General features: G+C 43.5%; 2 protein-coding genes across 9 annotated transcripts in view; one reads left to right on the top strand and one right to left on the bottom strand.

Annotated features, from left to right (window-relative positions):
• HSD17B2 (hydroxysteroid 17-beta dehydrogenase 2) overlaps positions 1–17,024 on the bottom strand; it is a 69,871-nt gene extending 52,847 nt beyond the window's left edge. The window contains exon 1 of the mRNA XM_082439220.1: positions 16,356–17,024. Within this exon, the coding sequence (XP_082295346.1) occupies positions 16,356–16,623 (268 nt within the window). The 5' untranslated portion in view covers positions 16,624–17,024. The remainder of the gene's footprint in view (positions 1–16,355) is intronic.
• SDR42E1 (short chain dehydrogenase/reductase family 42E, member 1) overlaps positions 1,809–20,811 on the top strand; it is a 58,299-nt gene continuing 39,296 nt past the window's right edge. For 7 of the 8 annotated variants that reach the window (XM_082439151.1, XM_082439149.1, XM_082439150.1 and 4 more), the window contains exon 1: positions 1,809–15,901. The gene's annotated coding sequence lies outside the window, so the exon portion shown is untranslated. The remainder of the gene's footprint in view (positions 15,902–20,811) is intronic. The other variant, XM_082439142.1, reaches the window with a different exon arrangement.

The following is a 20,811-nucleotide window of genomic DNA, read 5'->3' as shown; positions in this document are numbered from 1 at the left end:
AACTCCACTCACAAGGACTCTTTGCTAGAACCATCTTGGAGACATGGAGATTCCCTTTTCTGGTGAATGAGGAAGCGGAGGGCATTATTCCCCACCCTCAGTTCCCTGGGTCTAAGAGTCAGTCGATCAACATCATCATCAAATTCATTATTTGCAAAGCCTGGAGAAGAAGGAGGAACAGAGAAACTGGAGGACCCAGGCCAGGCTTCCCAATTTTCTGCATGAAGCCAGAAGGCCTACATGAATGTGAACCCATAACAGAGAGGGGCACAACCTGCCCAGACCCATGACCTACCAAGGAGGGATCTGGGATAGGTCATTTTTCCCAGGGACCGGCCCCGTAAGAATCATCCCAGCAGACTGGCCACAGTGCTGTCACAAAAGCATGGATACAACGTGATCTCTGGTCACACTGCCCAGAGATCGTTGGCGGAACACCTATGATATGCTTGGCATCAAATAAGGCCTGGAGGATACAGTGTTGATTCCTGACCTTGGCAATGGTGAGCTCTGACACAGACCTGCTCCAGCTGCCAAGGACATAGGAAGGAGCATGAAAATCACCTGTGATCTGGGAGAGAGCAGGAAGGAATGCACAGCTGATGAGACACTCAAGGATAGTGTCCCCATTTTGTAGACGATTAAATTAAGGCTCTGAGGTATTCATTACACTGTTCCAGGTCACACAGGTCTGGCTTCTGGGAAGCCAGAACTTGCTGGCTCCAAAGTCCATGCTCTTTCTACTGTGCTAGATCATCTCCCACTCACATGTCCAGCAGTCCTGGCTTATTCATGCATTCATCTGTTCATGCATGCACTTGTTCAATACATGTTTAGTGAGTATCTACTATGTGCCAGCAGCTGTGTTAATACAGAACTGAGTGAACAGGTCAAGGTAATCTAGTGGGGAAAGGCTACGTATATTTAATTTCTGAGTGAGAAAAGTGCTATGAAAGTAAGATATGGAGAATGAGAATAACAGCTGGAGACTTAAAGCCCGGACGCGAGGGAACACTTGCTCAAGAAGGGAATATTTAAACCAGTGTAACACAACATTGTAAATCAACTATACGTCAGTAAAATTTTTTTAAAAAAGAATTAAACTAAACCAGTAGTGTTCCAATTGGTCAGTGATTTGGCCCCCATGGGACATTGTCTGGAGACATTTTTGGTGGTCACAATCAAAAATGGGAGGGTAGGGTGCTACTAGCCTCTAGTGAGTAGAGGCCATGGATGCTTCTAAACATCCTACAATGCCTAGGACAGCGCCAACCACAAAGAATTTTATGGCCTGGGATGTTAATGGTGACTGAGGAACCCTGATTTAGACTAAGATATGAAGGTGAAGAAGATGCCAGCCCTGTAAAGGGGCTCCCCTGCCCCAAGCATTCCAGATGGAAGGAACAGCATGTGCACAGGCTACAATGCCGGGAAAAGCTTAGTGTCTCAGGCTAAGGAGTAGGGGAGAAAGGTGTGGGATGAGAGGGAGCCGATCGTGCAGGGCCCCTGGGCTTGGGCAGAAGTTTGGGGTTTTATTCTTTACCATGGAAAGCCTCTGAAGGTTTTTAAACCAGAGAGGGGCACTCTGGCTGCTCTGCAGAGAATGATTTGGGCCGGGGGGGCAAGAGTGGAACCCCAGAGGCCCGGAACTGCCCAGGAAGAGATGATGGCAGCCTTGACTAGCACAGAGGTGGTGCAGGAGAGCAACGGGGGTATCAGCACTGGCAATGAACTGGATCTGGGGGGAGAAGGAGGAGAAGCAGGGATTCTGGTCTCCACAGGGTGCTGGGTAGTGTGGATCTCCAAGGTGGGGAAGACTGAGCCAGGGCCAGGTAGGAGGGGGTCCCGAATCAAGAGCTCACTTTCAGACATGGCAAGCCCGAGACACCCAGTGGACTTGGGTACATAAGGTGTTAGAGAGAGGAATTGCTTATAGGAGGCTTTGAGCTGTTCTCCATTCTCAATGTAGCTTCACCTGGGATGGGGCGCTGTAAGAAATACCAATGCCCAGGTCACACACCTTAGATCAGGTAAACCTGAGCTCTGGGAGTGGGTGCCCAAGCATCAGTATGCTCTAAAAGCCCCACAGATGATTCTAGTGCACGGTGACGGTTGACATCCCACAGACTCGTAGACCTGCCCCAAGGCGGAGACCTTCTCTGTGTGCACGGCAGCCCACAGTAGGCTGAGAAACCTCACCTTTGTGCATTACCAAAAGAACCCTCTGTTTTGTGTCTATTTAAAATTCTATCTCTGCTGCTTCTGAGACTGGCTGAATTCTGTCAAAACAATGAACTGCTCATAGTCTGGGATGTCCTTGTGTTACCTTCAGTTCCAAGCCCTTTGTTCTGAGACTCTTGTTTATAGCAGTGTCAGTCTCCTGGGGAAGCCCCAGGGCTGCTTCATCTCTTCCATTCCATTGGGGATAGAATATTTACAGTCTCCTTTGTGAACTTTTTTTCCAAACAACTCCCAGCACCCTCTGCCACTGTGTACTCAAAGCAGAGAAAAATACATTCAGACCTGGCCTATTCTTCAAGCTCCAGTTCAATCCCCAATTTCCTTTTTTTTTTCCTTCCTTTTGACTGCCTTTATCCAATTCCCCCTTTCCCGCCTCTGGTAACGGCAAATCTGATCTCTTTCTCTATGAATTTGTTAGTTTGTTTGTTTTTGAAGTATAATTGATCTACAAGACTATGTTAGTTCCTGTTACACAACATAGTGATTTGGTCTTTCTATACATTTCAAAATGATCACCACAAGTCTAGTTATAATGTGTCACCATACAAAGATATTACATAGTTATTGACTACATTCCCCACACTGTACATTTCATATCCGTGATGCATTTATTTTGCAACTGGAAGTTTGTACCTTTTAATCTCCCTCACCTATTTCTCTCATCGGCCGCCCCCCTCTATTTGTTCTCTGTATCTATAACACTGCTTCTGTTTTATCATGTTTGTTTATTTGTTTTGGTTTTTAGATTCCACATATAAGTGAAATCATACAGTATTTGTCTTTCTCTGTCTGACTTATTTCACTTAGCATAGTACCCTCTAGGTCCATCCATCGTATCACAAATGGCAATATTTTATTCTTTCTTTATGGCTGAGTAATATTCCTGTGTGTGTGTGTGTGTGTGTGTGTGTGTGTGTGTGTGTGTGTGTGTGTATCTCACATCTTCTTTATCCGTTTCCTTCATTTTCTTTTATTATTATTGGGTACCCATCGTGTGACTTGCTCTGTACCTGGCACTTGGGGATACCGTGATCAGTAAAAGTGATATGGCCCCTGATCTAGGGAGCTCACACCTTAGGACAGGGTGTCTCAACCTCAGCACTATTGACATCTGACGTCAAGTAATTCTTTGTTATGGGGACCATGCTGTGCAATGTTTAGCAGCACCCCTGGCTTCTACCCATTAGATGCCAATGGATTGTTCCCATGCCCCCAAGTTGTGACAGCCAAAAATATCTTCAGATATTGCTAAAATGTCCTCTGGGAAACAAAATTGCTCCAGTCAAGAGCTACTGCTCTAGAAGGAAGAAGACATCAAACAAATACTCATAAAGGTTGGCAAATGTGATGACAGGAGACATTCTGTTTAACTTGGCAGGAACAGAGAGATGAGAGTCCAACATGGAGACTACCTGTTCCAGCCCAGAAAAATAGCTGGTATTACTTCCAACATGAGGCTTTCTCTGATTACTTTATTGTCTTTTGTCTTCTCTAGTTTCCTGCAGTAGCATTCACTGATTTTGTAGTATGCAGCCAGACACACTACTAAGCATCTGGCATGCCTTATATCATTTTATTTTCGTAACTACCCTATAACCATAACTGGCACCACAAACCATTGACGATTCACTACGTAAGTGAATTGAAATGAAGTAAATTGAAGGAAAGCTGAGACAGTGACTGCTTGTACTTCTTCTTCATCCCCTGGGCAAGAGCCTCCCACTTCATCAACTACCACAATCGTTGTTGCACTTTCAATGTCTTCTTCATTGAGTCCTTCCTTTTGGGGCTCCAAAACCACTCCCACAAATTTCTCCCTCCCCAAAAGTTCTTTTGATCTTACTATTCCCTAGAGCTAATCTCCCATCTTGCTCCTTCCTTTTTCCACCAGTGTTCTCAGAACTTCAGAGTTGCTCACCAACACCATCCCCTCACTGTCCTTGCATTGGGGCTCCTTCTTATACCCTTTCCTGAAATCTCTCTAATCAGTTTCCCCCGAGAACTGAATCCAGAGGTATCTTGTCATCCCACTCAATCTGTCCTCCATATTGGAAGTTGTTTATAACTTTCCTCGTTGGAACTTTCCTCTTCCTTGGAACCCTACACCATTCAGATCTACCTTCTACCTCCTCTTCTATAGATTTGGGTAGCCTTCACTGCCCAGTTCCCTGTCCCAATCTCTATCTACACTCTTCTCTCAGGCATTGTTTTGGCTTTCAGAGCTTTATTTATCCTACCTATGTGGAAGACTAACCTAATTGTGTCTCCAGTCTTGGGCTCCTTCTGGATTTTAGCCTCACTTTTCCAATTCATCTGGACACTCCACCTGGATACAACCTTGGCACCTCAGATTTGAAGTGTCTCAAACAAAAGGCTTTATCTTTTCTTCAAAGTCAATTCTTTCCCCTCAGCCTCTCAAAATCTGTTTCTCTTAGTAGGAAGAATCATTCTCAGTGCCTCAGAATCATTGTCTACATTCATTTGTTCATGAATTCATTCCTTGAGCTTGCTGTGGGCACCATGCTTTACATATTGCCTGCCCTCGTGGAGCTCACCATCCATCTGGCAAGATAGACTGTCAAAAGAAATCACAAAGAGCTTTGCTGAGGGTTATAGTAGGGAAAGTCTAATGTGCAGTGGCTCTCTCCTCTTCTCTACCTAGACCCAATGAGCTAGCAAGTCCTCTGATTCTCCCATCATAAGGTCCCTCCAATCAGCTGCAGCTCTCCAAACTCCTGGCTTCTGCCCCAGACTCCTAGGGGGTCTTATCTCCTCTTACTTCTTCTCACTTCTCTGAACGCTCACATGTTGCATTGCCTTGTAATGTCCTGTTCCTTATCTATCCCCCCAACTACACTGTAAGTTTATTCAGTGTAATGAATGCATGCTGTTTGTCCCTGTATTCCCAGTACCCAGCACAGGGTGCTCAATAATTATTGGTGAAATAATGAATGAATAGATTCTAATCCCCTTTGCACACTACCGAAAACTTCACAAAACTCAACAGTACACAAGGTAGGTTTGAAGTAATAACCTAGAGGTAGCCAAGTGACAGCCCCAGGGCACAGTTGGGAATATTTGGAAAATAGGAACTGACTCCCTGTGAGAAGTCACCTTGCACGGGGCACTAACAGCTTCTCATGGGAAACATAACAACCCTGCTGTTGGAGAGAAACCCCAGGGAAGTCCCTGCTTGTTCAGTCCTCAAGGTTTTCTGGAGCTGCCAAGGTGAGCCTTGCTAGGTGATAGAGCTCTCCTTCCATTGCTGAGAGTCTGCTTTACCATCACACCCTAGGCCTGAATGTGGAAGCCAGAGATGCTTGAGACAGCTTAGCAGGTCTGAAACATTTGGCCATCCTTGTCCCTTTCCCCCAGAAGAGGCACACCTGCCATTCCCCTGTCTGCACTACTCTATCATCTGCTTGAACTAAAAGAAGGATAGAATACTTGCATTTAAATTCTAGCACTGCCACTTACTTATTTTATGTTATATGACCTAAGTTGTATAATCCCTTAAAAGCCTCAATTTCTTCATCTCTGAATGGGATTAATGATAGATATTATCTCATCGATCTCTCCATCATGATTTTAGAATATGGGTATTGGGCATGTTGTGAATATTTACCCTACTTTCATATATTTAAAGCTTTGCCTATATTAAAAAAATTATCTTACGAGGTATTGTGAAAACTGACTGAAATTAGGCATGGAAAATACTAATCACAGTGGCTGACGCAGTTTCTAACACATAGGAAGCCTCCAATATAAGGTGGTTCTCAGCAGTACAGTGAAGTCACTGTCCATGCCATCAAAGTATTGCCATGCTGGGATTATCTTATCTATTTATTGGTTGGTTTGTATTATGTTTTTCTCCACTGGAATTAAGCTTCATGAGGGCAGAGACCTTGTCTGTCTTTGCTCCCCATTGTATGTCAAGTGTGCTCAGGGGGCAGTTGACAAGTGGTGATTGGAAACGTGAAGACAATAACCAGTTGTGTTTCCCATCACAGCTCAAGTCAGTCACACATCCTCATCACTCTCGGCACCCCTCACACCCAGCCTAGGATTCTCATATAGAGGTAGAGACTCAGGAGGAGAGACAGCAGCTGAGCGCTATACCCAGAGCAAGGGCTCCTGATCCAATGCCCTCCAAAGACTCTCTCTCTAAGAGAAGAAGCAAAAAGACAACTCAGAGAAAAGGATCAAGACTGAGAAGAATCATGGGAGAAAACTCAAGAGGCTAGAGTGACCACATAGGGAGCTCTCAGATGAGGCCAGGGCTTAAAAGGGCAAGAACCAAACGTAGGTACAGCACAGAACTAAGGGTCCTGACACGGGAGAAGCCCTACCCATGTAAGAAAAGCATCTGTAAGTGAAAACCTAGATGAGTCTGAGGCCTGCAGAAATGAGTTAACCACAGAAAGAAGGCTTGTCTTTCAAGTGATGGTCATAATGCAAAAGAGCAAAGGAGCAGGCAAAATGGAGGCCAATGAGGTAGTATTCATGAATGGTACAGAAGGCAGAATTACCAAACTCCTATTTCGCTTTTATCTCCTTTGCCAAGGGGATTACTAAACCGGGCAAGATGGGGAAGGGTAAAAGTTATTATGTTTCAGGAAGCATCTACTATGTGCCATGTAGCATACATATATATTTGTAATCTTATTTAATCCTGAGAAGAGGTATCCATCATGATTCCCCTTTTCCACAGGAGGAAAACTAACCTCAGAGAGGTAAAGCAACTTGTTCAAGGGCCCAGAGCTAGTCAGTGGTCTAATACCTTCTTTTAGATATTGTGTGTGTATGTGTGTGTGTGTTGGGATGGGTGTGGGGGGTAGGTTGTGGCAAACTGCCCACTATTGACCCCACTTAAGTTTGTAGTCAGACCTCCCTGGACCTCTATCACATAAGCCACAGTTTAGATACAGCATCTTCCATCCAGAGACCCGGTTTCCTGAGCCTAATATTAGGGCGAACACTTCTTCCTCACTGCCTATGCTTCCTTCAGTATGGAGGGATATCTATCAGTGTGACACTGGACCTTCTCTGTCTCTCACTCCTCCCTCCCCCTCGGGAGGTGGAGCAAAGCATCTGATTGGTGATTTTGACAGAAAGAACTGTACAAGACCGTTTCACTGGATGCAAAGGTCTTTCCTCTCTCTAACAGAAGAACCAAAAGGACAGTTCAGAGCAAATGATCAGGACTGAGAAACAGAGGAGAAAACTCAAGAGGGCAGAGTGTCACATGGAAGCTCTCCTCTCCTCCTCGGCATCGCCCAGCCTGCAGAACGCCTGTGCAATTAGGCTGTGATAGCCTAGCTGTTCAACCCAAGCCCTACCTTGTGGGCAAGGCTTGAGTCTTTTCAACCCTGCCTTGACTGGGTGCACCATTAGTACTACACATCTAAGACACCTTCTCTAAGGCTTCCATCGGGAATAAAGCTGACATCTTGATTTCCACTTGCCTATGTCTATTAGTTCAGAACTCAGCTGGGGATATTAAAAAGGGAGTTATGGATTGACCCCACCAAACAAAACAACAACGTCCAAGAAGAACCTTGCATGTATACTGATTTAATTTCACCGCATTAGTTCCAGTCTGGTGTGTATTGCTCATACCGAGATGGCACTTGATGTTAAAAATGAGTTGACATCTCAAAGGAATGTCAAGAAACTGGAAATGGTCCAGAGGAGACTTAGTAGAATGGTGAAAGTTCTGGAAACCAGGTCATCGGAGGAATGATAAAACGAATGAGAAGATTTAGTTCAAAGCAGATTTGGCTATGATATGATGCAGTCTTCACATTTTTCAAGGGCTACCGTGCAAAAGAGTGGTTTAATTAGATTATGTGACTTCCAAGGGCAGAACTGAGTGCACTGTTGGATATTTCAGGGAGGCATATTTTGGCTCATTATAAAGAAAATATTTACAACGATTAGCATTGGATAAGAGTGAAATGATTTCCCTGAGAAGGTAATGAGTTTTCCATTACAGGGGTAACCCCACTGGATTAAATGGATGATCCTGAAAAGGTCATTCAGGCATTGGGAGATGGCTGGTGGAAATAAAGTTTATCCATAGCTTGTGTAAATGCCAAAGTGGCAGAATGAGATGTTCTTTCCTCCTCATGATTTTTTTCCACCCAGTATCACAACGGGCTTGATACAAATGAGTCAGGCCAGGGGCCCCTTGCATGTGACCAGACCCTGCCTGGGGCACAGGATGCAGTGGAACCCCAGCCCCTACACCATTGTCCCTACAATGATATTTCCCTAGGATGACTTATTGGTTTACTATCTGTATGTGAACACCCACTCTCTGTGGCTTCTAGAAGCATCTCTCAAACTTTAAGTGGGAAAAGGTGTTGGTATTGGGTGGGAGGATCCTAAGGAAGTGATTCCCTCCATCTCATATTCCAGAGCCTATTGCAATCATGCTCATTCTCATTCTTCTCTTTCCAGAGTTGGAGGACTCTTTCAGCAACCTCATCCTTTGACTATGTGGTCACCACCCTCATGCTGCCCTGTTTGGCTAAGAATGAGAGTTACCATCTACAGATAGCCCTTTATGGGTGTTATTTCTTTCCATCCTGGCAACAATCCCAGTGAGATCACTACTATGATTATCTCCATTTTACAGATAAGGAAACTGAGGTTCAGACAGGTTAATTAATTTGCCCTAGGTCACAAAGCTAGTAAGTGGCAAGGCAGGAGCTGGTAGCCATATCAGTCATTGTCCTAAGTGTATGGTGTGAACCACTGCAACCTACTGCCCACCCTGAATGACAGTGACCAGACCTGCACTTAGATGCACATGTGTTGTTTCAAGAGAGGAACATAGTTTTGTTTCTATTCCTCTCCTTAATGATGCCCAGGTTTGGTTTGACTCTATAGGCTATTGGACCTCGGTAGGTGTGAGTCTTTAGAAAATAGAATTCAATGAAACCCAGATCCCTTTCCAGTGTTTCAACTGCCCTATCAAAGCCTTTGATCCATAAAAGTGGAATTTGGGTTCTATTCAATCTAAGACCATGCTGGTCACTGACTGTTTCAAATTAAAATTCATCTGGCCCAGTCCCTGGACCTTGAGTCCTCTGCACACAGAGGGCATTCAAGGTTCCTAATGGCTTCTGTTTTTGAATTTTAGAATTGTTTTTCAGTACCTTTTCATGGTGGAAATGAAGTTTATCCGTAGCTTGTGTAAATGCCAAAGTGGCAGATGAGATGTTCTTTCCTCCTCATTATTTTTTCCACCCAGTATCACAACGGGCTTGTTACAAATGAGTCAGGCCAAGGGAGACCCCTTGCATGTGACCAGACCCTGCCTGGCGAGCAGGATATGTATCTTTTCAATGTCCTGTTTATGGCATGAAATCCATGGGAGATGGCAATTCTGAGCACAGAGGAAGGATCTCATGATGCAGACTAGTGGGCAAGGGGGTGGGGGTCAGGGAACACCAGGGTGTGCTGCATGTAGTGAATTCCATGTTAAAGAGGAGATGCCACTTTGTGACAGTGGTGAATGGGACAGACCCAGGGGTCCCTGTATCATCCAAGATAGACATGTTTCTCCATTCCGCTCTGTCTCCGCACGAGACTTCCTCATGCTCCCTGCTTACCTTGCCCCCATCTTGTCCTCTTTGGCCCCTGGATTTACTGACTTGTGTCATCCCCAGGTGTCTGTTTATCTCCATTTGTTTCAGCAAAATGGAACTATCTGAACCATCTACCCATTAACCTGCTATCTCCGGTCTTGCTTCAGAACCTTTGCCCACACCATGTCCTAGCAGATATATATTGACACCCTATGATCTAATGTAATCCCCAACTCTGAGGCTCAGCATTGAACCCCAATGCTGGAAGGTAGGGGATAAGGCAAAGGAATAGCATCTGGGAAGGGTTCATCTTTAGGAGCATAAATAGGGGACGCCAAAATCTGTGGGGTAATCAAGGTTCACAGAGTGACATAAACAAATGGACAAGGCAGCTTTGGCCATGAGGGGGTAAGCAAGGATAATCTTTGATCACTTTCTGAGATAAGAACTTGTTTGTACCATGAACCCTACTGAAGAGAGCTAAGGACAGAGCCGTAGAGGCCACCTAGTGGGAGGGGTAGGAAGAAGGACCTGGAGGAGTCAAAGGATGGAGAAGTGGGGGAGAAGCATGGACATGTAGTATCCCAGAAGGCAAAGGAGGCCGTGTCAAGAAGGAAAATATGGTCAGCAGTGCTGGAGTAGAAACCAAGCTCTGGGGACTAGGAGGGCACCAGTGACCCTTGGGAGAGCAGCTTCAGCAGCCTGCTGGGAGGGGTTGGGGGTGTGACCAGAGGACAGTCTGTTCGTGCCACATCCTGGGTGAGCAGGAGCGTGCTTAGAACCAAGTCACCACGAAGCCCTGTCCAGAGCAAGCCAACAATGAAGTCACTGTAGAACAATGGGGCCTTCAGAGCTCAGCCATGTCACTCTGCCCTTTCTACACAGGTGACCCCAGCAAAAAGAACCGGCAGAGATAAGTACCTAAGCAAGTGGGCAGACTGGCACAAACCCATTGTGTCTAACCAATGACCACGAAAATGGGAGGACATTTCACCAGCTTGGTTCATTCATTCACGGCTCACTCACTCATTAACATTGTATTGGGTCTAACGTGCTCAGAGACTGAGAAGAGACTTGGCTATAAAAAAGATCTGGTCCCTGCCATCAAACAGCTTATGATACATTTGGGGGACTTCATTCCATGAGAGTATCCGCCAACCTAAACACGTCATCTAGAATGCCTAATAAAGTCACTGTTCAAAGCTTTACAAAATTACCTAAGTTAGCAATCCCTTTTTTATGCCTCTCTGTAGAGGGCTAAGGTTAAGCTCAAACTGAATGATAAAAGAGGATATGTGCTCATAAAAAAAAAAAAAAATCTGACAGACCGACTGAATTATAGACTCACTGAGGACAGTATTGATTTATACAATATATACCAATGACCTCTTCCCTTGTAATATTAACCATCACTGTATTGCTTGTGTTTCTCCATCCTCCTTCTCCAAACCTAATCAAGGTCTAGGTCTGTATTTCCAACTGCCAATTACTTTTCACCTGCACTGCCCCCTCACTGCCCTCAAACTCAAACCTGAAGTCAAATTCACCATATGTCATCTCTCAGTTATCACCCTTTTCAAAGGTTTCCCCATCCATGGTGCCTTCATTTTATCTTCTCTCATGAGCATATCTTGCATCCAGTCAATTGCCAAGTTCTGTATCAAGCAGAGTCTTGTGCACATAAAAGATGTTCAACACTCACTTGCCGATGAATGGACACATTTTATATCCTGGAAAGCTTTGTAGGCTACTAGTAACTGTAGCTATAACACTGATAATAACAGTGGTTAAGAAAAAGGCTTTGGGTGGCAAATGGGTCTGATCTGGGTTTAGTCCCATCTCTGCTGCTTAGTAGTGCAGGGACTTTGGACACCGTTTCCTCATTCATGTTAGTTATTAGGGTTATGGGAATCAAATATAAAAGGTATGTAAAGCTCTGAGTGCAGAGATGTTATTTGCTTTAGTCCCTAGTCCACTGTCAATGTTTATCCATTTCAGTAGTCTACCATTAAAGTCGAAGGAGCTCAAATCCCAAGCTGATGCCAACAGTATTCCATTTTAGAACCTTAATTAGACTACCTAATAAGTCCTAGAAGGGGGTCACCATCGACCTAGACACTTTGTTTGGAACATAAGATAAAGACTTCCACATCAAACATATCTTTCTTCCCCTCCCTGATCTCTCTTCCATTGTACCCAATTTTGAAAATTCCAATTAAAATTATTCAACTCAACAAATTTTAATGAGGGCTAGATGTGTGTCATACCTTATTAACCAGTTAGCCTGGAAGACCTCATTTTCTCTGTAGAAAGCTACTTTTCAGTTCCTACTGAGGCCCCTCCTGCACCCAACACTGGGACCCATGGCACTCTGGGAACCCTCCTGAAGGCACCCTCTGTACCCCACCTCATGGCTACAGTGAGCTGCGGCCGTATCTGTCCCAGTGGACTAGGAAAGCCTCCAGGTGTCTGCCTTGCACACAGCAGATGCCAAATCAGTAGTTAACTTTCGAGATGGGCGAGAAACACTGGAGGGGCCAGGATGAAAGCCCTGAGGGTGGAAAATCAAAGTTACTTGTGTATCTTCTACCAAGTTCAAAGGGTAGGCTGAGAATGACAATGCACAACCTCGGAAGAAGAGGAAGGAATCCCCAGGGGATGTGGGTCCAAGGTTAAGGAAAACTGGGAACTCAGATCCCATCACCCAACAACATAACAACTTCATGGTCTTTAACTTTCTTCCCCCACTGCTTCTGGACAATACATGGCACATACCAAGGACTCAATCAATAGTTGAATGAATAGAATGAATAAATGGATGTTTCTTCTCTCCATTTCATTGTCAGCTGTTCTCTTTTCTTTTTGTTCTCTTCTTATTTTCCCTAACCCCAACGCTCACCTTGTCAACGCACAGAATCTCCTATCTTCCTCCCTTCCTCTCCCTCTCTCATCTACTAACTCCATCTATGAGTGTGTGTGTGTGTGTGTGTGTGTGTGTGTGTGTGTGTGTATCGTTTCCAGTTTACAGAGGAGAAAACAGAAGTTCAAAAGCCTAAAACTGGGTACTTTCAGGGATCACACTTCTAGTAAGAGGTATGTAGCAGATGTCATGCTGCCCCAGATCCCTTGACCATTTTTTGGTGCTCTAATCCATACCACCTTCACTCCCAGCCACCTGAAACTGCGACTTTGTCCAAGTGCTGCCCAGGATGCTGGGGTCCTTTTTGCCAGTGACCATGGAGAGCCAGAAGTGCCTGGAGTTTAAGCCTCCCCTCCTACCACCAAAGAGGATGGGGGTGACAGCCCTTAACTAATGATTGACAGGTGTGAGGGTATAAGGAGTACAGCTCCCTGGCCCACAGTGGGGATGGCTCTCACCTGTGACCCCCCCCCGCCCCCCGCAAGTGCCTCCAGATCTGCCCCGGGCGATTAAGCCAACATGGGACCCTCAGCAGGCTTCTCTTGATGCTGAACCCGGGCTTGGCCTCCTCCCCTTCCCTGTCCATCTTCTTTACTGTGGGACCTCTGTTCCTTGGAGAACTTCCTAATAAATCCCTTTCACACAAATCTTCATCTCAAGCCCTGCCCCTGGAGAACCTACCCTAAGGCAAAGTAAATGCAAGATTCAAAGCCAGGCCTGTCAGACTTCAACATTCTTTTCACTGTATTGTGCTTGAGATGCTATTGCAATCTTGTGGACCTGTTCTTCACGAATCTTATAGTTATTTTAAAAATTGAATGGCTGCTGTGGCTTCAGGGGCCTTGAGGACAAATGTGTGTTCAAATACCCTGTGCTTGCTTATTTCTTCTTCTTGCTATAAGTATATGTCTCAGAGACAAAAGACCTTTATCTTAGCAAAGTGAAGTCGGGGACTCAAAGAAAAGAAGGTTTTTTGAAATTGTTCTTGTCATTGTCCTATACCTGGGTCCATAATTAAGTAGGCACTAAAATGGACTTTCCCCGTTTAACATAATCTCTTTGTTAAATATTTTTGTTATGTAAGTTACATAACTATATTAGAGTAATTCTAAGGGAAAAACAAATCCAAGTACTCTGATCCAACCATTCACAGACTGTTTCCTTCCAGTGTTTTCCTCTTCATGTGACATAGATGCAGTCTTATCCAAACACCTAGATCCCCGGAGTGTTTTCTCTTAGTTCAGTTTCCATGTTATAACGCAGTCCTGTGGTTGTCATTTTTAATTGTTGCCTATTTTTACATCCAGAGGATATACCGTAATTTGTCACCATTTCGGGTTTTCTTTTTTTTTTCATTTTTAATGACATTTATTGTTTTCTTTCTAATTTTACAATTTTGTCACCATTTTGATTGCTTTTGATACTTCACAATTTTAAATAAGGTTGTGTTGAACAACTTTGTGAATGTGCCATTTTGGTTTGCATCTACCCTTTTTTTACATTTCAGATTATTTCTTTGAGAGAAATGTCCAAATCTTGAATTATCGGATAAAGGAATAATATTTATGGTTTTGACGTATACTGAGACATTTCTCTCTGTATCCCCCGACACTAAAATGTGTACCAATTTATAACATAAGCCAACCTGAAACAAAAGTTACTCCAAGTCACGATGACTCATTTTTTAATGAGTTTTGGCCTAACTAAATGAAGTCATTTAAAATTTCCCTATTTAGTACAAAGGTCTTGAAAGTGTCTCTAGAATTATGTGGAATCTATGGCATTCTTCATGAAAATGACAAAGAACCTGAAAGGCACATTTCAGTCAGCCTTAATGTATGTCGTTCCTTTCTTAATTCTAAGCTTTCTAATTGCTAAGCATTTCATTGAGGGATTAGTCATTGGGCTCAAGTTGCCTAATTGAATCAGTCATTTTCCATGACACTGAACACAAGTCAGGACATTTCAATGGTTGATGTGAACTAACTGAATTGGGTGTGTATTTGGTGCGTTTCTGCATGCCTACATCTTCAAAAGCAGAGGATAAAGAACATTGACAAGACAAACAAGCAAGAGATAATTCCTATTTTCTCGGTTACCTTGAAGTTTGCCTCTGTTTATCCTAAGCTTTCGTATTCTTATCTATGAGCCTTAGAAGTGCTGCTCCCTGAAATTGATTTCCCAGGAATATTTGGACCTCCAGGAGATCATGTTTCATTAGTGTCAACCACAGCATCGCCATTATTTTCTTTAACATGCTTAATTGTTCTGTCTTCTTTCGCGCAAGTGGAAAAGTACAAAAAATAACTTTGACCTAGAATTACTCTGAAGACCATGGGTACTTGCTACTACACACAGAACAGAAAAATTTATACTGCTGTTATAGCTTTTCACCCAGCCAGCCCCAGAGAATTCAAGTGGAACAGTGGAAAACACAGCCAGTCTTCTGGATGCATGATTCCAGGTGATACCAGACATTCACAGAGATAAGCGTCCCATGGATCAGCTGAATTTTCTACCTTTGAACTGTTTTGGTTATTTTTGTTTTTCATCGCAGAAGCTTTATTTCTGCAGCACTTCAAAACTCCAACAAGGGCCAACTTGCGTCTCATTTTAAGAGAGAATTTCACTATTGAGTTAAAGTCAAAGGCAAGATAGACAAGTCACTTTCTAGTCCATTTCTCATTGAACTGGGAAACCGCCTGATTTGCTTCTGTTCACCACTCCCTGTTTGCCTTCACTCCCGCAGGTCACAGCCTGGGGGTGGGGGGCAGGGTGTGGGGTGATGACCTCCCGGCAAACGATTCTACAGCTGGTATCCTCACCTTGGCTGGGCTTTCTGGGTTAGGATAACGCTGGGTGATCCTAATTAAAGCCCTATCCAAGCTCAAACTTCACAACCAAACAAACCAGTTTTACAACACCCAGGAATTTAATTTGGCCTCACACTTGCAGCGGAAAAAGAAACACAAAAGAAGGAAAAAGCTGGCAGCTCAGCCAACAAGCAGCCGCCTTCTGGACACACTGCCAGCTTGATCCAATTAGTAAATATTAGTGGTCCAATGACAGATCTGAAGACAAAGGTTCAGATGAGATCCAAGGTTCTTGACAGCAGTCGGGGAAAACCGCAGAATTTCCAGCCCAGGTAAGTCTCTTCGATCTTTAAAAAAATGAAGCAAGGTACAAGGATAACCTAAATTTGACAGCTTTTTTGCGCACCTAGGGAATAAGAGGCCAAGTCTAGAACGCAGCTGAACATTAATCTCAGAACGAAATTTGGTTTAAGCTTTAAAAAACCGAGGCGACAATCCTGGCTACAACGAAACAAACCGCGTTCGCTTACTCGTACACATGCTGGGAAATTAACAAACTCGTGGCTTAGGTGCACGTCCCCTTCCCAGTCCCTCTCACCATCAGCCCCTCAAGTGCACCTCCTAAAGAAAGCAAACCGAAACAGTGTAGTGAAAGACACTGGGGAAGTGCTTTCATTTACTCCATGCCAAGTATTTTCTTCTTAAAACTAATCTGAAAGAGTCCCCCTAAGGCAAAGCAAGTGCCAGTTCCCGCCCTGAGGGAGAATCGCAGTGCCGTCTGCTTACCTGTGATCAGCACCGCCTTTTGATCCGCAGGTAACAACTCTTGGCCAGAAAAGTAAGTATATACAAGGAAACATGACAGGGAGAAGAGGATCAAGCCCCAGAAGAGGGACAGCCTGAGCAGGCAAACCCCTCCCCAGAGGCCCGCCAGGCAGACCACCTTTCTCCCCACCTGCCCTTGGCTCTTCTTGAGTTTGCAAAAAATTGTTCCTCCCAGCACTGCGGTGACAGTCAGGCAAAGCCATCCTGGCTCAGAGAAGAAAGTGACCATTCTCAGAAACTCTCTGCTCCGTTCCGTGCTCAGGGCCAGTGAGTCAAGTGGGCAAAGACAGGCTGCAGGCAGCCTGGGTTATATGAACGGAGAGGCAAGAAGGGAGGGGGAGAAAACAGCCCCGGAACACGTTGAATGAGCATGAATTAAGCATACTCATACAGCCACATATTTCCTGGTGGGTAATTTAAACCAGTCTGCAGTTTAATATAAATACTAGAGCACTTCCTATTTGACTGCTCCACGCACGCCCACTTCACACACAACACAGACGCATACTCACCCACAACAAACACACGCATTTTTTTGTTAATGACCTCTGGAGAGATAACTAGTTGGGTAATAATTGACAGAATTCAATCTGTCTGAACAGCGAATAACAAAACCTCTAGCTCGAAGGAAGTCTCTTCTGCTTTAGGAGCCTGTGGTGTGTCTGTCTGTGGAGCCCTTTTCCTGACTCAAGTGTGTGTGTGTGTGTGTGTGTGTGTGTGTGCATCACTGATTTTGCCCACATCTGCGGGACTCCTGCCATCCCCCACTAGAGTCAGTCTGAAGGGTTAGCTGGAAAGAGAATATAGAAGTAGAGGAAGAGATTCTTGGCAGATGAGAACTGCTTTGGTCTCGCCAGAGGAAAGATAGGCCAGGGAGAGATAACACAATAATAACAATATAAATAATGGTCAATACCTATTGGTACTTATTTGCGCCAGGGGCCATGTTCAGCTGAGACCCTATTCTCTGCCAAGCTCTGCTCCAGGCACTGGCACTCAACAGTCAATATGTGCAGTCTCTTTGAACACTATGTCTCTATGAAGTAAGTTCTATCACTGTAGTAATTTTAGGGTTGAGCACCCTGAGGCACAGAGAGGTTAAGAGACTTGCCCAAGATCACACAGAAGTGGAAACAAGCAGCCTTGTTTCAGAGCTTTATGCTCTAACCACTCTACGGCCTGCCTTAGGAAAAAAGCAAAAGACAGTTAGTACATTATGTACTAGCCTTTCTTCACTTTAGCCTCATTTGAACCATGAAATATTTCAAGGTGGATGTTATTATGCACATTTTACAGAGAGGAAAACTGAGGCTGGAAGAGGATAAGTTACTTAAGTAAGAGTAGTGGGTCCAGACCCACACCCATGACTTAGCTGGATGCGGGATAGTTATGGCTCTCTGCTGGGGGCCTCAGCACTTTGTCAGTGGCTCCCATGCTGGGGCTGGGGCCAAACACCCATGTGGGTTTCCTGATGGTGCACACCCACAAAGGATGGAGCAAATCTCCTGGTGGCAGCCTACGTGGCTTTCCAGCTGCTCAGTCCTGGGGCTCCCAAGGAGAAGGCAAACGCTGCCGTGATGTAGAAGTCTAGGTAAGGATGCTTCTCGCCCTCTGATGGGGAAGGTGGTATGCTATATTAAGAACATGAGCTTTATTTTTTATTTTTTTATTTTTATCTTTTAATTGAATATAGTTGATTTACAATGTTGTGTTAATTTCTGCTGTTCAGCAAAGTGATTTAGTTATACATACATATAGATACATTCTTTTTTAAATATTATTTTCCATTATGGTTTATCATAGGTTATTGAATACAGTACTCTGTGCTCTACAGTAGGACCTATTGTTTATCCATTCTATATATAATAGCTTACATCTGCTAACCCTAGCTTCCCACTCCATCCCTCCCCTAATCCTCTCCCCCTTGTCAACCACAAGTTTGTTCTCTATGTCCGTAAGTCAGTTTCACAGACATGTTCATTTGTGTCATATTTTAGATTCCACATATAAGTGATTTCATATGGTATTTGTCTTTCTTTTTCTGACTTACTTCCATCTGATTGAGTTGAATTGGATCTCCTTTTCATCCACATCATTCTGTCTTAGAGCTTTCCTTGAGATCTTCCTTGCTTGGCCAATGTTCCATTTCTGGCAAACTTGCACTTAACTTTACAGGGGGAAGGAGCCAATTGGATCAACTCATTCTTATTAATGATGCCAATGAGTCAATGTGTTGCTTCCTTCTGCCAGTAGAGGTGCCTTTTTGAAGGCGCCTTCTGAAGACAACATATCTTACCCAAAAGGGAGGATTTCTCAACCCCGGGAAGTGGGGGGAATGCTGAGAATCCTGGAATGTATGCTTTCTTAGAGTCTATGGCTCTTGAGTTGAAACGGGAATTTGAAGAAGTAACGTCCCATCTAAAACAGGGATTCTCTCTGTTACATCCCCACCAAGTGGTCATCTTGTCTACTGCCAGTACGCCTCTCATAACAGGCACTGCAAAGCCTTTGAAGGTGACTTTCCAGTTCAGGACAGCTTGGAGTATTAGAAAGATCTCCTCTTGAGAAGTAAAAACTGACACTGCAGAAATACAAAGGATCATGAGAGATTACTACAAGTAACTATATGCTAATAAAATGGACAACCTGGAAGAAATGGACAAATTCTTAGAAAAGCACAACCTTCTGAGACTGAACCAGGAAGAAATAGAAAATATAAACAGACCAATCACAAGCACTGACATTGAGACTGTAATTAAAAATCTTCCAACAAACAAAAGCCCAGGACCAGATGGCTTCACAGGCAAATTCTATCAAACATTTAGAGAAGAGCTAACACCTATCCTTCTCAAACTCTTCCAAAATATAGCAGAGGGAGGAACACTCCCAAACTCATTCTATGAGACCACCATCACCCTGATACCAAAACCAGACAAAGATGTCACAAAGAAAGAAAACTACAGGCCAATATCACTGATGAACATAGATGCAAACATCCTCAACAAAATACTAGCAAACAGAATTCAACAGCACATTAAAAGGATCATCCACCATGATCAAGTGGGGTTTATCCCAGGAATGCAAGGATTCTTCAATATACACAAATCAATCAATGGGATACACCATATTAACAAATTGAAGGAGAAAAACCATATGATCATCTCAATAGATGCAGAAAAAGCTTTTGACAAAATTCAACAACCATTTATAATAAAAACTCTCCAGAAAATAGGCAGAGAGGGATCTTACCTCAACATAATAAAGGCCATATATGACAAACCCACAGCCAACATCATTCTCAATGGTGAAAAACTGAAACCATTTCCTCTAAGATCAGAAACAAGACAAGGTTGTCCACTCTCACCACTATTATTCAACATAGTTTTGGAAGTTTTAACCACAGCAATCAGAGAAGAAAAAGAAATAAAAGGAATCCAAATTGGAAGAGAAGAAGTAAAGTTGTCACTGTTTGCAGATGACATGATACTATACATAGAGAATCCTAAAGATGCCACCAGAAAACTACTAGGGCTAATCAATGAATCTGGTAAAGTTGCAGGATACAAAATTAATGCACAGAAATCTCTTGCATTCCTATACACTAATGATGAAAAATCTGAAAGAGAAATTAAAGAAACACTCCCATTTACCACTGCAACAAAAAGAATAAAATACCTAGGAATAAACCTACCTAAGGAGACAAAAGACCTGTATGCAGAAAACTATAAGACACTGATGAAAGAAATTAAAGATGATACAAACAGATGGAGAGATATACCATGTTCTTGGATTGGAAGAATCAACATTGTGAAAATGACTGTACTACCCAAAGCAATCTACAGATTCAGTGCAATCCCTATCAAACTACCAGTGGCATTTTTCACAGAACTAGAACAAAAAATTTCAAAATTTGTGTGGAAATACAAAAGACCCCGAATAGCCAAAGCAATCTTGAGAAAGAAAAACGGAGCTGGAGGAATCAGGCTCCCTGACTTCAGACTATACTACAAAACTACAGTAATCAAGACAGTATGGTACTGGTACAAAACCAGAAATATAGATCAATGGAATAGGATAGAAAGTCCAGAGATAAACCCACGCACATATGGTCACCTTATTTTTGATAAAGGAGGCAAGAATATACAATGGAGAAAAGACAACCTCTTCAGTAAGTGGTGCTGGGAAAACTGGACAGCTACATATAAAAGAATGAAATTAGAACACTCCCTAACACCATACACAAAAATAAACTCAAAATGGATTAAAGACCTAAATGTAAGGCCAGACACTATAAAACTCTTAGAGGAGAACATAGGCAGAACACTGTATGAAATAAATCACAGCAAGATCCTTTTTGACCTGCCTCCTAGAGAAATGGAAATAAAAACAAAAGTAAGCAAATGGGACCTAATGAAAC

The sequence above is a fragment of the Balaenoptera physalus genome, assembly GCF_965194825.1.
Source record: "Balaenoptera physalus genome assembly, chromosome: 19".
NCBI classification, from domain to species: Eukaryota; Metazoa; Chordata; class Mammalia; order Artiodactyla; family Balaenopteridae; genus Balaenoptera; species Balaenoptera physalus.
Note: the sequence above shows the minus strand (reverse complement) of the source record. Positions and strands in the feature narration are given on the sequence as shown.